The 27,644-nt window shown below is 48.1% G+C and overlaps 1 protein-coding gene across 1 annotated transcript in view; it reads left to right on the top strand.

Annotated features, from left to right (window-relative positions):
• LOC110437270 overlaps positions 1,287-27,644 on the top strand; it is a 48,991-nt gene continuing 22,633 nt past the window's right edge. Inside the window, exon 1 of the mRNA XM_021465655.1 lies at positions 1,287-1,415. Within this exon, the coding sequence (XP_021321330.1) occupies positions 1,287-1,415 (129 nt within the window). The remainder of the gene's footprint in view (positions 1,416-27,644) is intronic.

Here is a 27,644-nt window from a genome sequence, read left to right as displayed (position 1 = left end):
AAGTTGTTGCTCAGGCGCTATGCCCTCTTGTTGCTCAGGGGCATTGCCCTCTTGTTGCTCAATAGGATTGCCTTGCATGATCTCGTGGTAATCAATAAAGTACTGACTACCATCGTCGATCATATTTCGAATGGCATCTTCCATATAATCAGGATCATCATGAGGACGGTCAGCCATTTCTGTGTCTGCAACCATACATATATATATTCTATATAAGATAAGAAATACACTAAAATAATATACTACAAAACCCTACTAGAATAAATTTGGTGGGTAAACACTACTAGAATATATATTAGAGACTTATATACTACTACTAGTACTACTACAAATAAAAGTGTTGGAGTGCTCTAAAAATAATACTAGAATCTTTTAAGCCAAGTAATACACTAGAATAATATACTAAAAAACAATACTAGAATAATATAGTACAAACAATAACATATACAAAACCCTACTAGTATAAATTTAGTGGGTAAACACTACTAGAATATATATTAGAGACTTATATACTACTACTAGTACTACTACAAATGAAAGTGTTGGAGTGCTCTAAAAATAATACTAGAATCTTTTAAGCCAAGTAATATACTAGAATAATATACAAAAAGAATAATACTAGAATAATAGTACAAACAATAATATATACAAAACACTAGAAAATAAAATATATATTAGAGAATTATACACTACTAGTACTACAAATGAAAGTGCTAGAGTGCTCCAAAAATAATACTAGAATCTTTTAAGCCAAGTAATACAATAGAATAATATACTAAAAGAATAATATTAGAATAATAGTACAAACAATAATACATACAAAATACTAGAAAATAAAATATGATACAAGAATAATACAAGAATAATATACTACAAATATATACTAAAAAATACTACTACAAATAATATACTAAAAAATAATACTACAAAATAATACAAGAATAAAATTAATATATTACAAATATATATTAGCATAATATAATTTATAACAGGTCAACACTACACTTATACTAATATACTAAAAACTAATATATATATATATATATAATATACTAAAAACTAATATACATTCATTCATTTTGCAGATTATATATATATATATTATACTAAAAACTAATATACATTCATTCATTTTGCAGATTATATATATATATATAATACTAAAAACTAATATACATTCATTCATCTTGATAAATACATTGAGAGAGAGCGCTAGCAGATCGACGGCCGGCCGGAGATCGACATGGAGAAAGAAGACAGCGCTGGTGGCGGCGCTGGTGACGGAGATGGCGCCCGCGGCGGCGCTGGTGGCGATGATGATCGCGGCGGCGCTGCAGACGGCCACGCGGCGGTGCTGGACGACGGCGTGGGCAGACGAAACGGCGGCGGCGCTGGTGATGGAGGCGGCGGTTCAGGTCTGTCTCGACGAAGACGAAGACTGCTTCAGATCCAGGGCGCACATGCGCTTATATAGGGGCGGACCCTTCAGCACCGGTTCGTGGCTGGAACCGGTGCTAAAGGGCCTTTAACACCGGCTGGTGTTACGCGCCGGTGCGATGCTAAAGGGTCCTAGGCGGGCTCGAGTGGAGTCCTGAAAATTTTTAAGGACCCTTTAGCACCGGTTCCCACGATAGGCCGGTGCTAAAGGCCCTGTTTTTTACTTTAGGGTTTTTCAATTGTTTATATATACACTTTATATTATAAATTGTATAGTAAATTAAATATTTTATATAATATTTTTTAAACAGTGACATATATTGTAATTTTTTATAATGTACACATGAAAATTTTTAACCTTAAATATCTTACTATATTTTTATAATTTGCAATGATTTTGTAAGAAATGTTTAGTATTTTGTTAATGCAAAAATATATTATTCCAATAAATTTACAAAAACTATATCCAATCAACTGGAAATCTATTTTCACATCATATTGACGTTAAAATTTTTATTTTTGTCATTTATTACTCGGAATGCTAGTAGGGTATAGTTTTCATCAAATAAAAAATCTATTTATAATATAAAAATATATATCTTGATGAACACACCCTTTGACCGAACCCTAGATTGTCCTAAATGGAAAAGTCATGAATACAAAGTTTGTTACACTCATCAAGTTCTACATTTTGTCTAATGGTCAACTTTTCTTTTGGAAAAGTTTGAACCACTGAATTTTAAATTTTCAGAGAATTCATAGCCAAGCAGCGGTTTCGGAACCCTAGATAGTCTCGAATGGAAAAGTCATGAATACCAATATTGTTCCACTAATCAAAACCTACATTTCATATATAGACTATTTTTTCATTTGACAAATTTTTGGGAAGGTGTAGTTCAAAATCCACAATTGACGCATATAGTTTCATATAGTTTGTGTGAGATTCAAGAATTGGTGGGTATTGTTAACTTAAACTTTCTCAAATGGAAAAGTTGTGTATCTAAAAAGTTTAGATCTTGATGATATCTAACAACTTGGTATTCAAAAGTTTTTCATTTTAAGTAAGTTAGTTTGTCATTTGACCAAGGTTGACCAAAACTCGTCTTGGATTTTAAAGAAATGTGCTTAGGATTGGCTCAAAAATATCCAAATGGAAAAATGGAAAATATATAAAATGTAGATCTTGATGATCTCTAACAACTTTATATTCAAAATTATTTCATTTGAAGTCATCAAATGGGCCATTTGATCAAGTTTGACCAAAGTCAAAGCATTGGTTTTTACAAAAACACCCTTTGACCGAACCCTAGATGGTCCCAAATGGAAAAGTCATTAATACAAAGTTTGTTACACTCATCAAGTTCTACATTTTGTCTAATGGTCAACTTTCCATTTGGAAAAGTTTGGACCACTGAATTTTGAACTTTCAAAGAATTCATAGCCACGCAGCGGTTTCGGAACCCTAGATGGTCTCGAATGGAAAAGTCATGAATACCAATATTGTTTCACTCATAAAAATATACATTTCATATATAGACCATTTTTTCATTTGACAAAGTTTTGGGAAGGTGTAGTTGAAAATCCACAATTGACGCATATAGTTTCATATAGTTTGTGTGAGATTCAAGAATTGGTGGGTATTGTTAACTTAAACTTTCTCAAATGGAAAAGTTGTGTATATAAAAAGTTTAGATCTTGATGATATCTAACAACTTGGTATTCAAAAGTTTTTCATTTTAAGTAAGTTAGTTTGTCATTTGACCAAGGTTGACCAAAACTCGTCTTGGATTTTAAAGAAATGTGCTTAGGATTGGCTCAAAAATATCCAAATGGAAAAATGGATAATATATAAAATGTAGATCTTGATAATCTCTAACAACTTTATATTCAAAATTATTTCATTTGAAGTCATCAAATGGGCCATTTGATCAATTTTGACCAAAGTCAAAATATTGGTTTTTACAAAAACACCCTTTGACCGAACCCTAGATGGTCTCAAATGGAAACGTCATTAATACAAAGTTTGTTACACTCATCAAGTTCTACATATTGTCTAATGGTCAACTTTCCATTTGGAAAAGTTTGGACCACTGAATTTTGAATTTTCAGAGAATTCATAGCCACGCAACGGTTTCGGAACCCTAGATGGTCTCGAATGGAAAAGTCATGAATACCAATATTGTTCCACTCATCAAAATCTACATTTCATATATAGACCATTTTTTCATTTGACAAAGTTTTGGGAAGGTGTAGTTGAAAATCCACAATTGACGCATATAGTTTCATATAGTTTGTGTGAGATTCAAGAATTGGTGGGTATTGTTAACTTAAACTTTCTCAAATGGAAAAGTTGTGTATATAAAAAGTTTAGATCTTGATGATATCTAACAACTTGGTATTCAAAAGTTTTTCATTTTAAGTAAGTTAGTTTGTCATTTGACCAAGGTTGACCAAAACTCGTCTTGGATTTTAAAGAAATGTGCTTAGGATTGGCTCAAAAATATCCAAATGGAAAAATGGAAAATATATAAAATGTAGATCTTGATGATCTCTAACAACTTTATATTCAAAATTATTTCATTTGAAGTCATCAAATGGGCCATTTGATCAAGTTTGACCAAAGTCAAAGCATTGGTTTTTACAAAAACACCATTTGACCGAACCTTAGATGGTCCCAAATGGAAATGTCATTAATACAAAGTTTGTTACACTCATCAAGTTCTACATTTTGTCTAATGGTCAACTTTCCATTTGGAAAAGGTTGGACCACTGAATTTTGAATTTTCCAAGAATACATAGCCACGCAGCGGTTTCGGAACCCTAGATGGTCTCGAATGGAAAAGTCATGAATACCAATATTGTTCCACTCATCAAAATCTACATTTCATATATAGACCATTTTTTCATTTGACAAAGTTTTGGGAAGGTGTAGTTGAAAATCCACAATTGACGCATATAGTTTCATATAGTTTGCGTGAGATTCAAGAATTGGTGGGTATTGTTAACTTAAACTTTTCAAATGGAAAAGTTGTGTATATAAAAAGTTTAGATCTTGATGATATCTAACAACTTGGTATTCAAAAGTTTTTCATTTTAAGTAAGTTAGTTTGTCATTTGACCAAGGTTGACCAAAACTCGTCTTGGATTTTAAAGAAATGTGCTTAGGATTGGCTCAAAAATATCCAAATGGAAAAATGGAAAATATATAAAATGTAGATCTTGATGATCTCTAACAACTTTATATTCAAAATTATTTCATTTGAAGTCATCAAATGGGCCATTTGATCAAGTTTGACCAAAGTCAAAGCATTGGTTTTTACAAAAACACCCTTTGACCGAACCCTAGATGGTCCCAAATGGAAAAGTCATTAATACAAAGTTTGTTACACTCATCAAGTTCTACATTTTGTCTAATGGTCAACTTTCCATTTGGAAAAGTTTGGACCACTGAATTTTGAATTTTCCGAGAATTCATAGCCACGCAGTGGTTTCGGAACCCTAGATGGTCTCGAATGGAAAAGTCATGAATACCAATATTGTTCCACTCATCAAAATCTACATTTCATATATAGACCATTTTTTCATTTGACAAAGTTTTGGGAAGGTGTAGTTGAAAATCCACAATTGACGCATATAGTTTCATATAGTTTGTGTGAGATTCAAGAATTGGTGGGTATTGTTAACTTAAACTTTCTCAAATGGAAAAGTTGTGTATATAAAAAGTTTAGATATTGATGATATCTAACAACTTGGTATTCAAAAGTTTTTCATTTTAAGTAAGTTAGTTTGTCATTTGACCAAGGTTGACCAAAACTCGTCTTGGATTTTAAAGAAATGTGCTTAGGATTGGCTCAAAAATATCCAAATGGAAAAATGGAAAATATATAAATTGTAGATCTTGATGATATCTAACAACTTTATATTCAAAATTATTTCATTTGAAGTCATCAAATGGGCCATTTGATCAAGTTTGACCAAAGTCAAAGCATTGGTTTTTACAAAAACACCCTTTGACCGAACCCTAGATGGTCCCAAATGGAAAAGTCATTAATACAAAGTTTGTTACACTCATCAAGTTCTACATTTTCTCTAATGGTCAACTTTCCATTTGAAAAAGTTTGGACCACTGAATTTTGAATTTTCAGAGAATTCATAGCCACGCAGCGATTTCGGAACCCTAGATGGTCTCGAATGGAAAAGTCATGAATACCAATATTGTTCCACTCATCAAAATCTACATTTCATATATAGACCATTTTTTCAGTTGACAAAGTTTTGGGAAGGTGTAGTTGAAAATCCACAATTGACGCATATAGTTTCATATAGTTTGTGTGAGATTCAAGAATTGGTGGGTATTGTTAACTTAAACTTTCTCAAATGGAAAAGTTGTGTATATAAAAAGTTTAGATCTTGATGATATCTAACAACTTGGAATTCAAAAGTTTTTCATTTTAAGTAAGTTAGTTTGTCATTTGACCAAGGTTGACCAAAACTCGTCTTGGATTTTAAAGAAATGTGCTTAGGATTGGCTCAAAAATATCCAAATGGAAAAATGGACAATATATAAAATATAGATCTTGATGATCTCTAACAACTTTATATTCAAAATTATTTCATTTGAAGTCATCAAATGGGCCATGCAGCGTTTTCATAACCCTAGATGGTCTCGAATGGAAAAGTCATGAATACCAATATTGTTCCACTCATCAAAATTCACAATTCTCAAATATAGTTTCATACAATTCTCAGAATTCGTACATTTTACAACACATAATATTAAACATGACTTTATGTTAAGCCGACACAACAGTGAACTTCTTCTTGACGTATGACCCTTGGTTATGATCCTGCCGTAACCATGGAGTATCCTCATTGTTTAACAGAATGCTTGGATCTTTGTTGACTATGAAGGGCGGAATTCGATCATCCCTTTCATAATCGCGTGACATGTCTGACTTGTCCTCAATTTCGATAATGTTTCTTTTCCCAGAAAGGACAATGTGGCGCTTTGGCTCATTGATGATTGAGTGGTCATCATTTTTTCCTCTCTTTGGTTTCGTAGACATATCTTTGACATAGAACACCTGACTCACGTCTGCAGCAAGGACGAATGGTTCGTCTTTGAACCCACTATTGTTAAGGTCCACGGTTGTCATCCCATACTCCTTGTCGACTGTTACCCCACCTCCGGTCATCTTCACCCATTGACACCGAAACAAAGGAACTTTAAAATTAGCTGCATAGACTAGTTCCCATATGTCTTCTATGCGTCCATAATATGTTTGTCTGTTCCCATTTGGATCCGTGGCATCCACGCGTACACCACTATTTTGGTTGGTGCTCCTTTTATCTTGGCCAACTGTGTAAAATGTGTTACCATTTATCTCGTACCCTTTGTATGTGAGGACATGCCATGATGGTTGCCTGGCCAACAAATAAAGCTCCTCATCAATGTTTTCATCACCTTGACATTTTTTGCGCAACCAATCGCCAAAAGTTTCCATGTGCTGACGCATTATCCAAGCTTCATTCTTCCCGGGCCACTGGGACCGTAGGAAATATTTGTGTACCTCAACATATGGTTCAACCAATGAGGAGTTCTGGAGAACTGTGTAGTGTGCTTTATTGAAGTAATCGTCTCCCTACCAATATATGTTTTCTTCCCAAGTGTTCCCTTTCCGCTGAGTCTGCCCTCGTGTCAAGATTCAGGAATGCCAATTGGGTCAAGGTCTGGAATAAAGTCAACACAGAACTCTATGACCTCCTCTGTTCCATAGCCCTTGGCAATGCTTCCTTCTGGCCGGGAACGACTATGGACATATTTCTTTAGGACATCCATGAATCTCTCGAAGGGGAACATGTTGTGTAGGAACACAGGATCGAGAATATGAATCTCTTTGATCAGATGAACTAGGAGGTGTGTCATGATATCGAAGAAGGATGGAGGGAACACCAACTCAAAGCTGACGAGACATTGAACGACATCATTTTGCAGAGTAGCTAGTTGCTCTGGATTGATTGCCTTCTGAGAAATTGTATTGAGGAATGCACATAGCTTTACGGTGGCTACATGTACGTGTGGAGGTAAAATTCCTCTTAAAACCACCGGCAGCAATTGCGTCATTAGAACGTGACAGTCATGGGACTTCAAGTTCAGGAATTTCTTCTCTGGCACATTAATTATTCCCTTGATATTGGAGGAGAATCCAGATGGGACCTTGATGCTGCTAAGACATTCAAACATGCTTTCCTTCTCTTCTTTGCTCAGAGTGTAGCTAGCAGGGCTTAAGTAATGATGTCCATCATCTGTCTTTTCTGGATGCAGGTTGTCTCGTTCTTTCATGCGCTGCAAGTCTTGTCGTGCTTCAAGTGAATCCTTAGACTTCCCATAGACACCCATGAATCCGAGCAAGTTCACACAAAGATTCTTTGTCAGATGCATCATGTCGATCGCGTTGCGGACCTCTAGGACATTCCAGTAAGGTAGCTCCCAAAATATGGATTTCTTCTTCCACATGGGTATGTGTCCCTTAGCATCCTTGGGAATAGGTTTGCTACCTCGTCCCTTTCCAAATACCACTTTTATATCCTTGACCATTTTGAGTACATCATCCTTGGTTCGATTGAGAGGTTTGGTCCGGTGGTCTGCCTTGCCTTTAAAATGCTTGCCTTTCTTTCGTACTGGGTGGTTCACAGGAAGAAACCGATGGTGGCCAAGGTACATGACCTTTCGACATTTTTTCAAAAATACACAATCAAGGTCTTCATAACAATGTGTGCATGCATTATATCCCTTGTTTGACTGGCCTGAAAGATTACTCAGAGCTGGCCAATCATTGATTGTTACAAACAGCAATGCTCGCAGGTCAAAGTGCTCTTGTTTGTACTCATCCCACACACGAACTCCTGATTTGCTCCATAAAAGTTGAAGTTCCTCAACTAATGGCCTTAGGTAGACATCTATGTCATTACCAGGTTGCTTCGGTCCTTGGATAAGCACCGGCATCATAATAAACTTCCGCTTCATGCATAGCCATGGAGGAAGGTTGTAGATACATAGAGTTACTGGCCAAGTGCTGTGACTACTGCTCTGCTCACCGAAAGGATACATACCATCTGTACTTAAGGCGAACCGCAAGTTTCTAGCATCATCTGCAAAATCTGGGAATTCTCTGTCTATCGCTCTCCACTGGGATCCATCGGTAGGGTGTCTCAGCATATTGTCTATCTTACGGTCTTCTTTATGCCACCGCAACAACTTTGCATTGTCCTTATTTCTGAACAGACGTTTTAATCGTGGTATTATAGGAGCATACCACATAACCTTGGCAGGAATTTTCTTCCTATGACGTTCTTCACCCTCAACATCGCCAGGATCATCTCGCCTGATCTTATACCGTGATGCCTTACATACTGGACATGCATCCAAATTCTCGTATTCCTCCCCACGGTAGAGGATGCAGTCATTAGGACATGCGTGTATCTTCTGGATTTCTAATCCCAAAGGGCAGACAACCTGTTTTGCTTCATACGTAGTGGTGGGCAATTCGTTACCTTTCGGAAGCATCTTTTTTATGATCTTCAATAACTGCCCAAATGCCTTGTCAGATGTACCATTCTTTGTCTTCCATTGCAGCAATTCCAGTGTGGTACCCAGCTTTTTTGCCCCTCTTCAGCGGTGGGATATAGCGATTTCCTGTGGTCCTCTAGCATGCGCTCGAACTTGACTTTCTCTTTATCACTTTCACATTCTCTTTGTGCATCACGGATGGCATCACCAAAAGCATCATCGCCCCGATCATCTTCTGCCGCTACCTCTTCTTCATTATCTCCCCCCATTGCCACATCATTGAAGCCACCGTACTGAGCAATAATATTGGCATGGTCTAATTCTTCTTCTTCTTCTTCTTCTTCTTCACCTTCATCCATTATAATCCCGCTTTCTCCATGTTTGGTCCAACAAATATAGTTTGGTACGAAACTAGACTTTAATAAGTGCGAATGAAGAGTTCTTGAGTTAGAATATTCCGTCAAATTCTTGCACACGGCACATGGACAGCACATGAAACCGTCTCTCTTATTTGTCTCGGCCACACTTAAGAAATAGTTCACGCCATTAATGAACTCTTCGGAGCGCCGATCAGCATTATACATCCAATTACGTGTTACCATCTGCATAAATATAACATATATATTATGAAAACCATGCACACATATAGTTTCTCATCTTATTGCATAACATGCCTAAGATACATAGTTGATTAATTCAGGAAAGCTTGGCTACAACAAATACAATCGCAACTAGCACTAAAAAAACCAAAACTAAAATGCACTTAAGCAACATAATTAGTTCGCGTCCGATCCCATCTATAATAGATAGATCATTCGCTTGATCAACATCATTGAACTCCTTTTGTCGGTTCACTGCCTCACCACCTTCAGCCTCAACCACCTGTGCAAAAGATTTCTTAATGTGTTCAATGTATTCTTCCTCCCAGTACCAACCTGTACATCCGCCGGTACCGTCCCACTGAAATTAAAAGAGATAATCAAAAGTTTAATTAATATCATTTAAAAAATATGCACATATATAAGTGTCGGTGTTTTTCCCCCGGGGGGTCACACCAACGAGTAAATTTGTATGCGTGCTCCCCTTTCCGGATGGTGATGCAAGAAGACACAGAGATTTATCCTGGTTCGGGCAAGAGAAGGCCCTACGTCCAGCGGAGGGAGAGAGTTTGTATTATCTTGCACCTAAGTGCTTGTACAGGGGCGAATACAAGTGTGGTATGAAGTGTGTCGCTCTATTACGTGTGTGTGTGTGTTGTGATGTCCTTCTCTTCTATTCCTGAGTCCCCCCTTTTATAGCTCCAAGGAGAGACACAGGGTACATGCGTAGATGTTAGAGTAGGGATCGATAGCCGCATGGAGCGCTGACCTACTCGAGGCTTCCGTACGGCATGGCCTCGAGCCGTCCCATCTTGATAGCTCGGTGATGATTACGCGTGCTCCTGTGTTCTGCCCTGCCAGCCGCCTTGTGCTGGTTCTGAGGTCGCATGCTTGTACGGTATGGTGGCGGACCCAACGGGGTAGCTGTGATGAAGCCAGTCGACGCCCAACTTGTCCCTAGGAAGGGGCCCTGTTTGGTCGAGGGTCGGGCGCCGTGTAATATGCTGGTATCTGGAGCGCTGACCTTGGGTGTCTCGAGGGGGTCCTGATTAGACGTTCCATCCTTGTTACCCGCGTCCTGACACGCCCTGGGTCGTTCGGTGGGAAGGCTGCAGAAAGAACGATGGGACAGAGGCTTGCTCCCTATCACGCCTTCCATGACCTGTGTGTTAGGTGGGGAAGCGTCAGGTGCATTTAATGCTTCGGCTCGCGTGCGCGCGTCGGGCGGCGGACAGTGTCCTCGCGCCCGACACCTCTCGGTTCGCTCGAGCCCGCTTCCGTCATCGATGGCAGTCGTCGCTCGAGTCCTGAACCGATTCGCTCGAGGCTATTTCCGTCTTCGAGGCTGCGACCGTCGATGGCGGCGCATACGTAAGATTAGAGCGTCGAATTAAGGGTCTCGACCTTCGTACGGGCAATCTCATAATGCGTATTGCTGAGGGTACCCCTTACCGATACCCTCGACAGTAGCCCCCGAGCCTCCATTTGAGCGCTAGCGCTCGAATGGAGGTTTTGATTTACGGTCGAATTTTCGTGGGGGCGCGCGAGCGACCCCGCGGGGGTAGCCCCCGAGCCTCCATTTGAGCGCTAGCGCTCGAATGGAGGTTTTGATTTACGGTCGAATTTTCGTGGGGGCGCGCGAGCGACCCCGCGGGGGTAGCCCCCGAGCCCTCGGAGGAGTTTTTGACTCCTTCGAGGGTTATGTTATCTAATTCGCAGAAACGCTTTCGACACCAGTGGTGGAAGGTTCTGACTGGCTCGTTTTTGCCCGGGGGTTTCGACGTACTCTCGATAGAGCGAGCGTCTTCCATCCCAAATTGAGTTCCTAGCGGGTAGTCCAAGTGAGAACCTGTGCCCCTTTCGAGGGGGTCAGCTGTAGCCCGGAGGCGCCCTCATAAAGCAGGGTCGACGTGGTCGGGGATACCGGTCTCATTCGATAGAGTCCAGCGGCTCGATGCCTCCCTTCGGGGGGATTCCTCTCGACCGTCTCGACCCTACCTTGAACATCGCCAGCGAGTCCTCGAGGCGGGCCTCGATCTTCGACCGCTCGCTGGGGATCCCTGACTCTGGCGCTCGAGATCGGCTGTCGAACCCTTTCGGCGGGCCAGCCATCGACCTCTCGAGACTTTTGCGGTTATGTCCCTTGGCTTACGAGGGAAGGAAACGGCCGTGGCGGTTCGCCTTTCTGCCCGTTGGGCGCGTCTTTTTAGGCGGATGACGTTACGACACCGTATCGGCGAGGAATTCGGAGAGTCCGGCCTGTGAGGAGAGAGAGAGAGCTGTCAGGCGGCGCATTTATGGGGGGAGTTACCTTACTTCTCGGATCTGTCCGTTGGCGGACAGCTGCCTATAAATACGTCGTCGCGTCACCGCCGTTCCTCTCCCTTCCGCCTTCTCGCTCTCGTTCCTTTGCTGCCTTTGCTTTCTCGTCATCTCACGCGCACACGCCCCCTCGAGCCGTAGCGAACCCACCGTCCCGTCAGCCGAGATGCCTGTAAGACTCGTCGCCGCCGACGACTGGCGCCCGTCGTCGATGACGGAGCGCCGGCTGTTAGAGCTCGAGAAGGAGGGTCTGCTGCGCCGCCGCACCTCGCTGTCGTCGCCAGAGTGGATCGCGCCGCCAGCGAGCCACAGGGCGCCTCAGCCACCCGAGGGCTACGTGGTGTCGTTCGCCAAGTTTCACCGCCACGGTCTGGGCGCACCTCCAAGCCGCTTCATGCGGGCCCTCTGCTTCCATTATGGGGTGGAGCTGCAGCACTTCTCTCCGAACGCCATCACCGTAGCGGCGGTCTTCGCCGCCGTGTGTGAGGGCTTCCTAGGGATGATGCCGCACTGGGAGCTGTGGCTCCACCTCTACAGGGGCGAGCTGTTTCACGCCTCCACCGGAACCACGGGCGTGAGGAAACCCGTGCGGGCGGGTTGCCTCAATCTGGTGCAGAAGACGGGGAAGACGGACCGGCCGCGGGAGTACATCCCAGTAGGGTTGTCGACCAACCACGCCGGCTGGGACTCCCAATGGTTCTACCTGCGGAACGACGACAACCTCCTGCCTTCTTACTCGGGCCGTCTGATCTTGGAGCGTCCAGCGGACTGGACGTACGGCGTCGTCCAAGCTCATCAGTCTCGGCTCGACCCTCTCCTCGACGCCCTGAAGAAGCTTCGCCAGGAAGGTTTGACCGCCGCCCTCGTCCTCTCGGCCGTCCATCATCGGAGAGTTCTCCCTCTGATGTCGCGACCGTTGAGGATGGACGAGATGGGCCCTGGCGTCTCGTCTCGGGACCTCGAGGCATGTCGGATGTCCAGCGAGCCTCCGGCGGACGACGAAGTCGCGGCCCGAGTCAGGGCCGCAATTGCCGGTGATTTTAAGCCGGAGCATGTCAACGGCTTCCCCATGAGACCTGACGCAGGCTCGATCGATCTGGTACGCTTTCTTCTTACGCGCATCCTCGATTCTGGGTTTCCCTTCTCCCCTCTCTTTTCTTCTAAGTCTACCTTAGTTTTGGCAGGGTCGGATTGATGTCCGGTCCTCGAGGCCTCCAGTGAAGGAGGACGAGGTCGATCGCGACAAACGGCGCCAATCCGCCGAAAAGCTGAAGTCTGCCAAGGACTCCGCAAAGAAGGGGGAGAAGAAGAAGAATCTCGACCGCCAAGCATTAGAGGTGCGTCGAGCCAAATCCAGGCAGAGGGGGGAGCCTGAGGAAGAATCCCCCAACGATGACGGTGACGACGACGAGAGTAGCGACGACTCCGAGGGGATGGCGTCGCGCCTCGATCGGATCCTCGAGGGCCCGCCTCGAGGTGACGTCGACGCCCCCCGGACGGAGGCGCCGGAGGAGGGTCCGAGCGGATCTCGTCGTCCCCGGCCCGACGCTCCTTCCGCGCTCAAGGCGGGCCAAGACGCACCGCGCCCTCCCCTGGCGCCCAGGGAGAGCGGTCCGGCTAGGTCCCAGGCGTCGGGGCCGCTAACTCGCGGTCGCGCTGCGGCCTCTGAGAAAGGGGACGCCGGTCGTAGGAGCGCGAGTCCCGGCGCCCGCCAGGCGGGGACCGACGTACCTAGGCCAGTTTCTGCCCCCGAGGGGCCTAGCGCCCCGACGCGGGGTGGCTCGAGGCCCGCTGGTCGGGTAGGCGGAAGGCGAGCCGTTCTGCCCGTGGGGTAAGCCCTTTTGTTGTTGCGGTCTTTGTCCCCCCATTCTTTCACCCTTCCTCACATGCCGACTTTTTCTCAGGCTGAAACGGACCCTCGAGCAGGCCCAACCATCGATGGCCAAGAGGCTCAGAACGGGTGCCGCCTCCACGGAACCAGGTTCGTAGTTAATTCCTGGGTGTCGCGATATTCTTACATCGGTTATCATAACGTCTGACCCTTACCCTTTGTTTTGTAGGCTCGTCAAGCACCCAACCTTCAGCCGGCGTCGAGACGGCTTCGCCTCGTCCCGCGCCTACTCCGCCGCCACCGACTCATGATGCGGCCCCCCAGACGCGAGCGTCAGAGGGAGCCCCCGAGCCCTCTCGATTGGGGGTCGAGGGGGAACCCATCACCATCAGCGATACGTCTGATGGCAACGAAGCGTCTGGGGGCGCTCGACCCATGGAGGAAGAAGCGTCGACTCCCAACGTCGCAGGACGGACTCCCTGGCCCGCAGGCCTTCGAGCCCTCGAGGCGCAAAGGAAGATGGTGGAGGAGGAGGGGCGGGAGCGCGAGGCGACGCAGCCGTCACTGGAGCAGCAGCAGCAGCGACCTCAGCCGGAGGAGCAACTACAGCATCAGCAGGAGGAGCAGCAGCAGCAGCTGGGGCAGCAACAGTAGCTGGGGGGCCAAGAGAACGAGCCACTCGAGCCCCCGCCTCAAATTTTGGCCGAACCGGCGCCGCTGGCGTCGCAAGAGCCCGGCGACCAAGAGGGAGATTTGCCGGTGTACGGGCCTCCCACCCCAGCGTGGCTCCTCCCGGGGGCGCCTGCCGCGATCCGGGCAGAGTCGGGGCGAGCAGACGGAGTGGTGGCGCTCGCCTGCATGATGCGCACCCCCACCGACCCCGAGTCCGAGATCAAGAGGACACTCTACGGCATGGACGGGATCGCCCCAGGGTTCCTCCGGGAGCGTCGAGCATGGGAGGACCGCTTTCCCTCTGAGGAGGATGAGATCGGGTCGTCTGGGAGCAAGGACGGTACGTGGAAGACGGTGGATGACGACGGGCGGTTCCCTTGCCTCGCCGACCTGTTCTTGCGCCACGGGGGTTCCCTCGAGACCGTCGAGAATTTTCTCCGCGGCGTCAAGGTACGGGCTGATCGGGAAATGGAGAACTGGTGTCCCGATCGGATTCGTATCCGAGCTTCCACCGACCCGTCCGAGCCCAATATCTTCCTCGACGACAAGAAGGAGGTCGAGAAGTGGGAGCATGTCGAGGAGCTCCGCCTTTGGATGAAACACGTGGTGGGGCTCCTATCGGACGTCATCAACAACGGGCTCGGGCCAGCTTATTTTGTAAGTGTTTCTCGAATTCCAATCTTTATGGTGCTTTCTGGTTTCCGTATTCTAATCCATTCGACCCCTGATTCGCAGGATATGAAAGAGACCTCTCGCATTAAATCCAGCTTCATACATGCCACGAGGGGCGGATGGGAGCAGCTTCCCCTCCTCAAGGATCAACTCCTCGAGTCGCAGGAAAAGCTGCTTAAGGCTTACAAAGATCTCATAGCACTCGAGGGGGAGAAGAAGGCGAGGGAGGCTGCTTTGGCCGAGGCCCGGGAGGTCTCGAAGAAGGCGGACGAGGAGGCGATGCGGCTACGGGAGCGGGCTCTTACGGTCGAGGAGGCCGCGTCCAGAGCCCGGGAGGAGGCCCTGTCCTATAAGAGCGTCATTGCGGATCTGGACAAGGAGAAGGGCCTTCTCCAAACCGACCTGGACTCCCTCCGCGATACCTTCCAGAAGATGAAGGTGGCGTACGTGGACAATGAGGTCGCCAGGGGTGCCGCCGAGGACGCAAAGAAGAAAGCCCTCGAAGACCTCGAGATGGAGCGAGCTCGATCCCGCAGTCTCTCTGACGACGTCGAGCGTCTGAAGGGAGAATTGCTGGAGAAGAGTGGAGCCGTCGCTCAGGCTGGCAGGGTGATCGAAGATCTCCGCGTCGCCAATACTGAGCTGGCGCGCTCCAACAGAGAGATCGAGCGTGCCAACACCAGATTGGTTGGCGAGAACACGGCTCTAGAGGAGAGCATCAAAGGTATGTTTCCTCTGTCGACTTTCCTTTTCGAGGTGTGCTTGAGTTTTTCCTAAACCTTCTTTGTATTGGCGTTTATAGGGCTCAAGGACGAACTCCTGGCCGCCCAAGCCGAGGCTCGCAACGCCAAGGCTCAGCTCGAGGCTGAGGTTGCTTTGAACCATCGAGTGCGGACGGCAATAAGCGATCTCTCGACCTCTTGGGAGGTCGAGCCTATGGATGAGTCGAGGGAGGACACTCGAGGCGACGCCCTGATCGACCAGTTGTGCTACATAGGCGCAACACTGCGAGATCGGGTGCGGGATGCTCTCCACATCGGGGTGAAGCGGGCGATGGCGGTTGTCTGCTCGGGCTTCTCCTACGACATGGAGGTGGTGTCCCATGGCTTCGTCACCGACATCTCCAAGACCGACGCGGAGAACGAGGAGAGGCTCCATGCCTTGATCGACGACGCGGAGGCTCCTGGGGAAAGGTTGGCCAAGCTCTTCGAGCCTGAGGTGCTTCCTCCTGAGACTGGCTCGGGCGGAGGTGGGGGTGGCGAGGATCGTACCATGGACTGAGGCCTGCGAGCCTGCTCGGGGTGCCTGGGCCCCCTTGTATAAGACTTTGTTAATCCTGTTTTTAAGCGATACAGTATTTTTGTGGTTGTTAAATGTTTGTTTGTCTTTCCACTCGAGGTTCTTTTATTTCTTTTTGCGCCTACACACGTGTTCCTTGTTCGATTTTTCGTAAAAGACAGCTTCGATCGCCTCGAGGGTGAGGGAGTGAGTAGAGTTTCCATAGCCCGGGGGCGTAGGTGTTCTCAGGCTCGCTATCCTTCGGTCCTCGAGGGGCTCGAGGCGCCTCAACTACTCGATCGTTCAAGGTTTACTAAGTAGGAAAGAGAGAAACTTTTTGGCTTTTTCGACGCTTGGGGAGGGGTCGTCCCTCTGGTAGCCCCCGAGGGGGTGCGGACTATGATGGGTCATGGTCGGCATCCCCTTTTGACGTCGAGACTATAACTCGTAACTATTTTTGGTACAGAAAGAAGCCGCTCGAGGGAAAGACTTTATTTATTCATGCGTTCATTTACAAGGTCTTCGTACAAAATGTAGGATCGTAAGTCTAGGACTTCTAAGGGTAGAATCGACGTAGCTGTTCGATGTTCCATGCGTTGGTGAAGACTGCCCCCTTTTCGTCCGCCAATTTGTACGTTCCTGGCTTAAGGACCTCGGCCACCACATACGGGCCTTCCCAAGGTGGGGTCAGCTTGTGGCGTCCTTGGTTGCTTTGCCGGCGTCGTAGGACAAGGTCGCCTACGTTGAGGTCGCTCCTGCGCACGTGCTTGTCGTGGTAGCGTCGGAGTCTCTGCTGATATCTAGCAGAGTTGAAGAGTGCCATGTCTCGAGCCTCCTCGAGTTGGTCGACCGCGTTTTCCTGAGTCTCTTTGTTCGATTGCTCGTTGTAAGCCTTGAGTCGTGGTGACCCATACTCGAGGTCTGTGGGGAGGATAGCTTCAGAGCCGTAGACCATGAAGAACGGGGTGTATTTTGTGGCCCTGCTTGGCGTTGTCCTAAGGCTCCATAGGACCGAGGAAAGCTCCTCGACCCATTTCTTGCCGAATTTCTTCAATCGATTGTAGATCCTTGGCTTGAGTCCTTGCAAAATCATGCCGTTGGCACGCTCGACCTGGCCGTTAGTTCGAGGGTGGGCTACTGCGGACCAGTTCACACGGATGTGATGCTGATTGCAGAAATCCAAGAACTTTCTGCCGGTGAACTGGGTGCCGTTGTCAGTGATGATGACATTGGGGATCCCAAACCGGTGGATGATGTCGGAGAAGAAAAGGACGGCCTGCTCGGAGCGGATGTTGGTGATGGGTCGAGCCTCGATCCATTTGGAGAACTTGTCGATAGCCACCAGCAAATGGGTGTATCCTCCTTTCGCCTTTTGTAGAGGCCCTACTAAGTCGAGCCCCCATACCGCAAACGGCCAGGTGATGGGGATCATCTGAAGAGCGTGTGCGGGCAGGTGCGTCTGTTTGGCGTAGAATTGGCACCCATGACACGAGCGTACGAGCTCGATGGCATCCGCCACGGCCGTTGGCCAGTAAAAGCCTTGCCGAAAAGCGTTTCCTACAAGGGTTCGTGGGGCGGCGTGGTGGCCACAAGCCCCCGAGTGCAGGTCGTCGAGGAGTTTTCGGCCTTCCTCTATGGTGATGCAACGTTGTAAGACCCCCGTCGGGCTCCGTCGATATAGCTCGTTGTCTTCGCCGTAGATCACATATGATTTTGCCCGTCGAGCGATACGACGAGCTTCTGTTCTGTCTTCTGGCAACTCACCGCGGATAAGGCAGTCGAGGAACGGTGTGCGCCAATCGAATGGTCGACCCGGTCGTCGTTCTATTTCCATCACCTCTTCCTCCATCAAGAGCGCATCGACTGCGTTGGTTGGTCGGGCGATGGTGATGTCGACGCCAGGCCCCGTGCCTAGGTCGACGGATGGCTCGTGAAGATCCTTTGAGAATGCATCAGGCGGCACTGTGCCTCTGGTAGATGCAATCTTGGCGAGTTCGTCGGCTGCCTCGTTGTAGCGTCGAGCGACATGGACAAGCTCGAGGCCGTGGAATTTGTCTTCGAGTCGACGCACCTCCTTGCAGTATGCTTCCATTTTTGGGTCATGGCAACTCGAGGTTTTCATTACCTGGTCGATGACGAGTTGGGAGTCGCCTCGGACGTCGAGGCGTCGGACTCCTAACTCAATAGCGATCTTGAGACCGTTGACGAGGGCCTCATATTCTGCGACATTGTTAGATGCGGCGAAATGAATCCTGATTATGTACCTCATGTGGACGCCCAAGGGTGAGATGAACAGTAGGCCGGCCCCGGCCCCAGTTTTCATGAGTGACCCGTCGAAATACATTGTCCACAGCTCCGCCTGGACCTGAGTTGGGGGAAGCTGGGAGTCCGTCCATTCCGCGACGAAGTCTACCAGGGCTTGCGATTTGATGGCCTTTCGAGGTGCGTAAGTGAGAGTCTCGCTCATGAGCTCGACCGACCACTTTGCTATCCTTCCCGTGGCCTCCTTGCTCTGGATTATCTCGCCCAAGGGGAAAGAAGAGACCACCGTGATAGGATGACCAAGGAAGTAATGCTGCAATTTGCGGCGGGCAAGGATTACGGCGTAGATCAGCTTCTGGATTTGGGGGTAACGCGCCTTGGTCTCCGAAAGCACCTCGCTGACGAAATAGAATGGCCTTTGGACTGGCAGCGCGTGACCCTCCTCTTGTCTTTCGACCACCACCGCCGCGCTGACGACCTGGGTCGTCGACGCGACGTAGAGGAGCAGCGGCTCCGCAGGTTGAGGTGGAACCAGGACTGGTGCCGAAGTCAGCGTCTTTTTCAGTTTTTCGAGTGCTTCCTTGGCCTCGGGGGTCCAAGAAAAACGCTCGACCTTCTTCAGGAGTCGATATAATGGTAATGCCTTTTCTCCTAGTCTCGAGATGAAACGGCTCAGAGCCGCCAGGCACCCCGTGACTCTCTGTACACCCTTGATGTCTCGGATTGGCCCCATTTTCGTGATGGCCGAGACTTTCTCGGGGTTGGCCTCGATACCGCGCTGTGAAACAATGTATCCTAGGAGCATGCCTCGAGGCACGCCGAAAACGCACTTCTCGGGATTAAGCTTGATCCGGCTGGTGCGTAAGCAGCTGAAGGCAACCTCGAGGTCCTGGATCAGGTCTCCTCGTTGCTTCGACTTGACGACAATGTCGTCGACGTAGGCCTCGACCGTTGAGCCTATATGTTCGCCAAATACGTGGAGCATGCAACGTTGATACGTGGCTCCCGTGTTTCGAAGCCCAAATGGCATGGTCACGTAGCAATACATCCCGAAAGGTGTGATGAAAGAGGTCGCGAGCTGGTCGGACTCTTTCATTTTTATTTGGTGATAACCAGAATAAGCATCAAGGAAAGAAAGGATTTCACATCCCGCGGTAGAATCGACAATCTGATCAATGCGTGGCAATGGAAAGGGAACTTTCGGACATGCTTTATTCAAACTAGTATAATCGACACACATCCTCATTTTCCCATTCTTTTTCTTAACTAATACAGGGTTCGCTAACCAGTCAGGATGATGAACCTCCTTGATGAATCCGGCCGTCAAAAGCTTGTGGACTTCCTCGCCAATGATCTTGCGCTTTTCCTCGTCGAATCGGCGCAACCGCTGCTTCACTGGCTTGGAACCGGCTCGAATCTCCAAGGAGTGCTCGGCGACTTCCCTTGGTATGCCAGGCATATCCGAGGGACTCCATGCAAACATATCAGCATTTGCACGGAGAAAGTCGACGAGCACGGCTTCCTATTTGGGGTCGAGGTCGGTGCTGATCGTCAGCATCTTGCCGTCGGAGTTGTTGGGGTCGAGCGGGATCTTCTTAGTTCCTTCCGCCGCCTCGAAGCTGCCCGCATGACGTTTAGGCTCTGGAGCCTCAGCGGCCATGGCTTCGAGCTTTGCAACGAGCTCGGTGGAGCTCTCGACCGCCTCCCCGTACTCGACGCACTCGACGTCGCACTCGTACGCGTGCTCGAAGGAGGAACTGACGGTGATGACGCCTTTGGGACCAGGCATCTTCAGCTTCAAGTATGTGTAGTTGGGTATAGCCATGAACTTGGCGTAGCCCGGGCGCCCGATGATGGCGTGGTACGTGCCTCGGAACCCGACCACCTCAAAGGTGAGGGTCTCCTTCCTGAAGTTGGCCGCCGTGCCGAAGCAGACCGGTAGGTCGATTCGACCTACTGGCAATGCCTTTTTCCCTGGTACGACGCCATGGAAACCGCCGGCGCTTGGCTGGAGGCGTCCCCTATCGATGCCGAGGAGATCGAGGGTCTCGAGGTAGATGATGTTGAGGCTGCTGCCACCATCCATCAGCACTTTCGAGAGTCGGGTGTTGACGATGATGGGGTCGACGACGAGCGGGTAGACGCCTGGGGCGACTACCTTGTCAGGGTGATCTTCTCGGTCGAAGGTGATGGGAGTGCTCGACCAGCTAAGATACTGGGGCACCGCCATTCTTGCTGCAAAGACTTCGCGACGCTCCCTTTTGCGCTGCCTCGCGGTCAACTGAGTCGAAGGCCCGCCATAGATCATGTAGCAGTCGTGGACAGCGGGGAAGCTGTCGTCATCTTTGTTGTCCTCCTTGTCGCCAGCCTTCTCCTTCTTGGAGTCCTCGCGCGTATCTTTTTTGAACCCCTGACCGTCGAAATGCTTTCTCAGCATGCGACAGTCCTTGAGTTTGTGGTTAGCGCCTCCCTTATGGTAAGGGCACGGCTCCTCCAACATCTTGTCGAAGATGCCTCCCTCCGGAGGGCCTCGCGGCTTCTTTCGATCCATCGCGGCGACGAGGTCGTCACCCGAATCTCCCTGGTGGAACTGCCGCACTTTCTGCTTCTTTTTATTTTTCTTGAGGCCTCGACTGGAAGTCCCATCTTCATCGACGGGCTGCTTGCCTTTTCTTCCTTCTGAGCTGAAGAAGGCGCCGACTGCCTCCTCCCCTGCCGCGTAGTTAGCTACTACGTCCATCAGCTCGTCGACGGTTTGAGGTCGATTGCGGCCTAATTCCCGCACCAAGTCTCGACTGGTGGTGCCCGAGACAAACGCCAAGATGACGTCGTGGTCGGGGATGTGTGGCAACTCAATGCGCTGCTTCGAGAAGCGTCGAGCGTACTCCCGAAGAGTCTCTCCTGACTTCTGCTTGCATTTGCTGAGGTCCCACGAGTTCCCTGGCCGTATATAGGTCCCTTTGAAATTACCCTCGAAGACTCTGACCAGGTCAACCCAGTTGTGAATCTGATTGGCTGGGAGTTCCTCGAGCCATCGACGGGCGGTGTCGGAGAGGAAAAGGGGTAGCTGTCTGATGATGGCTCGATCATCCCCCCGAGCGCCACCTAGCTGACAAGCCAGCCTGAAATCGGCCAGCCATAGCTCTGGCTTGGTTTCTCCATTGTACTTCGCGATGCTGGTTGGGGGTCGGAATGGACTAGGCAGGGGCGTGCTGCGAATCGCCCTGCTGAACACCCGCGGGCCCGGTGGCTCGGGGGCCACCCGGTCCTCGTCGCTGTCGTACCTCCCACCGCGATGCGCGCTATAACCACGTTCTTCCGCGTCTCCGTGCCGGCGGCGTCTATTTTCTTTGACGTCGTGTCGCGCGTCGTGTCGACGTTGATTGTCGGCAGGGAGGATGAGAGCGGTCTTTCTACCTCGAGGGGGAGGTTGTTGCTGGACAGACACCTCCTCTTCGATTAGAGGCTGTTCGTCGCGCTTCTCTGTGGCAGCTCCTCGTCGTCGAGATGCCGAACTTTCGGCTTGTTGAACTGCTGCCACCTGGAGCAATGTCTGAACTTCATCTCGAATTCGTCGGGCCTGGGAATTTGATGGTTCTGGCATGTTACGTAGCAGCATCGTCGCTGCCACTACATTCTGGCCTGCTCGAGGGAAACGGCCGACAGGTTGCTCCGCCTCTGTGTCACCGACGATCTGTCGATGTACCTCTCGAGCGCGTCTGCGGACACTTCCGCCCGGCGGGTAGGGCAGGTCTTGTTCGAGGATTTGCTCGAGCAGGACGAGGCGCTCGCGATCTTCGTCGAGCTTCATCTTGAGCTCCCGCAGCTGCGCGAGCTGCGCAGTTCTATCTTCCTGAGGAAGAGGGTCGAGCCGTCCGTCGTTCCCAGGCGTCCTGGGGTCTTCTTGCGCCGCGGGGGCTCGACCACCCGCAGCAGCATCCCGTGTCTCGTCGGTGGTTTCTGCCGCCCCGTCGAGGTGATAGCATTCCCTCGTAGGGTCATAGCTGTCTGTCTCGGAGTCGGAGTCCGGTTCGGCAGCGTGGAAACACCCGCGTCCTTCCTCCAGCCATCGTTGCCTGAGGGAGGTGATCGAGTATCGTCCGGGGCCTAGACGGCGGAGGCCTCGTACTCGGGAAAGGTCCGGCAGTTCGGGCGTCGGCCGCCGCGCTTCAGAGCTATGTGGGATGACCATTGGTCTTTCCACGTACGTCTGAGCGTTTGGGCATATCGTCTTGGCGAGCGACGCCGCGGCGTTGTCCAACCCGAACGGCAGTGCCGCTCTTGGAGAGAACAACCCGTGTGGAAGTAGCCTAGCTGCGGTGGGGGAGGGCGCGCGAGACGCGTCTCCCCCCGTCGTCGCGTGGTGCTGAGTCGTCGTGCTTGTTGCTCGGTCACACGGTGTCGCTGCCTTGTGGCCCACATCCTGCCTTGCGCGAGTTGTTGGTCGCGCTGAAGCAGATGGGCCGCGGTGGTGCTGCCCGCGCCTCTTCTTAGCCGGGGAGGCGTGGTGGTGAGGGCGTCTTGGAGCCTTCAACCGCGCTGGCGTAACGCGGACTCCTCCTGGTCCTTTGACTGAGAGCAAGACCATGTCGTAGCCGGAGCCCGTAGACATGAACTCGAGACTCCCAAACCAAATCACCGTGGAGTGCGGAAGCGGCGAGGCAGGAGTAGCCATCCGGAAAGTGGTGGGAAATCGGTGAAAAACACGCAGGACCCCTACCTGGCGCGCCAACTGTCGGTGTTTTTCCCCCGGGGGGTCACACCAACGAGTAAATTTGTATGCGTGCTCCCCTTTCCGGATGGTGATGCAAGAAGACACAGAGATTTATCCTGGTTCGGGCAAGAGAAGGCCCTACGTCCAACGGAGGGAGAGAGTTTGTATTATCTTGCACCTAAGTGCTTGTACAGGGGCGAATACAAGTGTGGTATGAAGTGTGTCGCTCTATTACGTGTGTGTGTGTGTTGTGATGTCCTTCTCTTCTATTCCTGAGTCCCCCCTTTTATAGCTCCAAGGAGAGACACAGGGTACATGCGTAGATGTTAGAGTAGGGATCGATAGCCGCATGGAGCGCTGACCTACTCGAGGCTTCCGTACGGCATGGCCTCGAGCCGTCCCATCTTGATAGCTCGGTGATGATTACGCGTGCTCCTGTGTTCTGCCCTGCCAGCCGCCTTGTGCTGGTTCTGAGGTCGCATGCTTGTACGGTATGGTGGCGGACCCAACGGGGTAGCTGTGATGAAGCCAGTCGACGCCCAACTTGTCCCTAGGAAGGGGCCCTGTTTGGTCGAGGGTCGGGCGCCGTGTAATATGCTGGTATCTGGAGCGCTGACCTTGGGTGTCTCGAGGGGGTCCTGATTAGACGTTCCATCCTTGTTACCCGCGTCCTGACACGCCCTGGGTCGTTCGGTGGGAAGGCTGCAAAAAGAACGATGGGACAGAGGCTTGCTCCCTATCACGCCTTCCATGACCTGTGTGTTAGGTGGGGAAGCGTCAGGTGCATTTAATGCTTCGGCTCGCGTGCGCGCGTCGGGCGGCGGACAGTGTCCTCGCGCCCGACACCTCTCGGTTCGCTCGAGCCCGCTTCCGTCATCGATGGCAGTCGTCGCTCGAGTCCTGAACCGATTCGCTCGAGGCTATTTCCGTCTTCGAGGCTGCGACCGTCGATGGCGGCGCATACGTAAGATTAGAGCGTCGAATTAAGGGTCTCGACCTTCGTACGGGCAATCTCATAATGCGTATTGCTGAGGGTACCCCTTACCGATACCCTCGACAATAAGCAAATGTCTAGAAATAACTCACATTACGATTCAGACACTTGTAGAATATACGACCCTTGTTTACTCCCTCTTTCGACACTTTGTACTCCATCACAATCTTCTGGCCACACTTGCCACAAGTAATGAGAGGGAGTTCCAGCCGGTATCGCTTTTGAACCCGTTGAGAGACCGAAGACCCGGTCACGGTTGCCATCTACTATCCATACTCAATTTTTAAACAATTATAAATTCCACATTTACTAGTAAACATGTATGATTAAAGAAGAACCTAATAATATCCTTTATTTGTCTAGCTACTTCAACAAATCTTCTAAATTATACAATGGACATTGTGTAGTAATAAAAATAAATCAAGTGATATTAACAAACCAATTAATTTGAATTATCCTACTTTCTAAGATCATAAAAAGATACTATAATTCATTCTTGCAAACTACATTAATACTAGGTCAACCATGAAATAAGCAAGAACATGTGGATTTGAGCTAAAAATAAAGGGAACATCACAAGCCAAAAACAACATTAAAAAGACAAGAAAGACAAAAGTTAGTCACCTCCAAACACGAAGAAACGATGACGGAGTCGAAGAAGATCAACGATGGGCGTCAGAGATGAAGAACAAGGAAGAACAAGCTCCAAGAACAACAATGGTGAATGGTGCTCTCGGTTTCAAATGGGCAGAGAGGAGGAGGGATCCGGCCTATAAACCGGACCTTTAGCACCGGTTCAGGGCAAAAACCGGTGCTAAAGGCTTTGCCTCGGCCCGTGGCGCTGGCCGGTGCTAAAGGGGACCCTTTAGCACCGGTTTGTAACACGAACCGGTGCTAAAGGGTCCCTGCCCCGACAACACCTGTCAGTAGCCGTTGGGCAGGACCCTTTAGCACCGGTTCGTGTTACGAACCGGTGTTAAAGGGGTCTTTAACCCCGGGCCGCAAAAAGGCCGAGGTTTTTTGCCATTTTGGGCATCGACCAATGCCTCATTCTGTAGTAGTGTCCTTAACGAGATTTTCTATGGAAGTGAGTATTAGATGATTTGTAGATAACTATCATATCTTGTTGCTGTTAAAATTTCATAGCCATTGGCCTTATGGTTTACAAATGACAACTGTTTTGGTGGTGAGTGTTACATGAAAAAGTGTCTTCCAGCAAATGCGTGCCACTTTGCATGTCCGGTAGCCAATTGTCCCTATTTATTAAGGTGTTCTTGTCTATGAAAAACTAATGTCACTGGCATTATATTCTTTTTAAATTGGATTAGAGAGGCGACTCGAGACTACGGAATTTAGGGCCCGTTTAGATTGGAGATGAAAATTTTTTGGATGTCACATCGAATATGTCGGAAGGATGTCGGGAGAAGTTTTTAGAAAGTAATAAAAAACAAATTACATAGCTCGTCAGGAAACTGCAAGACAAATCTATTAAGTATAATTAATTTGTTATTAGCACATGTGGGTTACTGTAGCACTTAAGGCTAATCATGGAGTAACTAGGCTTAAAAGATTCGTCTCGCGATTTTTAACCAAATTGTGTAATTAGTTTATTTTTTTATATACATTTAATGTTTCATGCATGTGTCCAAAGATTCGATGGGATGGATGAAAAAATTTTGGGTGGGCCTTAGTAGGATTCACTTTGAGCCGAAGATTGCAGCTGCGCATGAAGCCAGGAGAAGGTAATTATAACCTTTATTTATTGGAGTTATATTATTGTTTCGTTTATATCGTTGACTAATTACTTGTTAATTGTTTCTATAGGATTAATGGAGAACCAGAGATCCATTCACCTGATCGCTGCAGTTTGGCTGCCGCTGTTGCCATTCCTAGAAGCTGCTGCAACCTGCAGACTAATGCCTTCTTGGAAGGCAGAACTCTCCACGAATCAAATAAAAATGGAGAATGTAGTCATGGAGAAAAGCTGAGTATTTTGTTGGAACTGTCTTTTGCTGTGGCAGTGCTTTTGAGTATGCCATGACATGGCTTTTGACTCATTTTGAATATGTGGTGACGGGTGAATGGTGCTGTAGCTTTTGCCTAAGTTGGCGTGTAATGGTTCTTCTTTTATGTGTCATCAAATGGATTTTAGTTGCCCCAAATACTGCTACACCGTGTTTATTTTCATGAGATCTCGCAAATTTATGTGGCACAGGTTACATTTATTTCTCTTATCCCAATTACTACTACTATTGATCGAACTAGTCACGAACGTCATTTACCTGTTAGAAGCGGACCAATGAGACCTCTGTAAAATCACTAAACCAAGCTGTGAATCCCTCATCTTTCACTTGAGTTGTTCAATTTTACTAATGAATACCTGATTGATATACCAAGATAGTTTCTGATCACTTTGACCGGACTAAGAAAAAGTACCAAAAAGGTATACTTCAGTAAAAACCAAAATAAATTAATCGGGATACTTCTTGATTGCATATCTTTGACAATAGTAGATAATATGGCTAGAAAATTTTCCAATCCTACAAAAGTTTAACAGAATCGTCAATACACATCTTTGTCAACCAAAAGCTCTGCGCGTTCGAATTTTTTTGGTTCTCTCAACTGGCGTGCCTCCAACAATACGAAAAAAATATATACGAGCAGTGGCGGACGTAGGAATTGAAGATTGGGTGTACATGGTGTACATAGATACAGAACCAAACCATTATAGTATATGTAAAATTAAAGCAAACAGTACTTGAGTATTTAGTATATTAGTATAATTAATTAGTTAATATATAGTATTTGTGAAGTCTCAACTGATAAAGGAACATTACAAATTTAATTGTGTCATGGTGTGTTCTCTGTGCGGCTGTCATGCTGTCTACTGGTGCCGACTTTGCGCCAATACCATTGAAATCAAACCGTAGGTCGCCGAGCGGTGCAGATGGGAAACAAAATTTTTTGGTCGATTGGGAAAGGTGAGTTCAAGTAGGCAGGGCAAGTGCTTGAGGCACCGTCACGGTCGAGCAGAGGCCATCACTCCTGGTTGGCTGGTTCCCTCCATGAGTTTGCTTTTTGAGCTAGCAGTCAGACCTAGCTAGATAGTGGAGGGGAGGAGGCAAGAAACGTGGCCTTTTTACTCTTAGGTCCTGTATGGTTACCCACATTAAACTTTAATCTCTATCACATTGAATGTTTGGATATATGCACGAAGTATTAAATATAGTATTTACGAAACTAAAAACACAGCTAAAGAATAATTTGTGGGATGATTTTTTAAGCCTAATTAG

The sequence above is a fragment of the Sorghum bicolor genome, chromosome 7 (genome assembly GCF_000003195.3).
Source record: "Sorghum bicolor cultivar BTx623 chromosome 7, Sorghum_bicolor_NCBIv3, whole genome shotgun sequence".
In the NCBI taxonomy this organism is placed as follows: Eukaryota; Viridiplantae; Streptophyta; class Magnoliopsida; order Poales; family Poaceae; genus Sorghum; species Sorghum bicolor.
The sequence above is the reverse complement of the archived record's forward strand: the minus strand, read 5'-3'. Positions and strand labels throughout refer to the sequence as shown.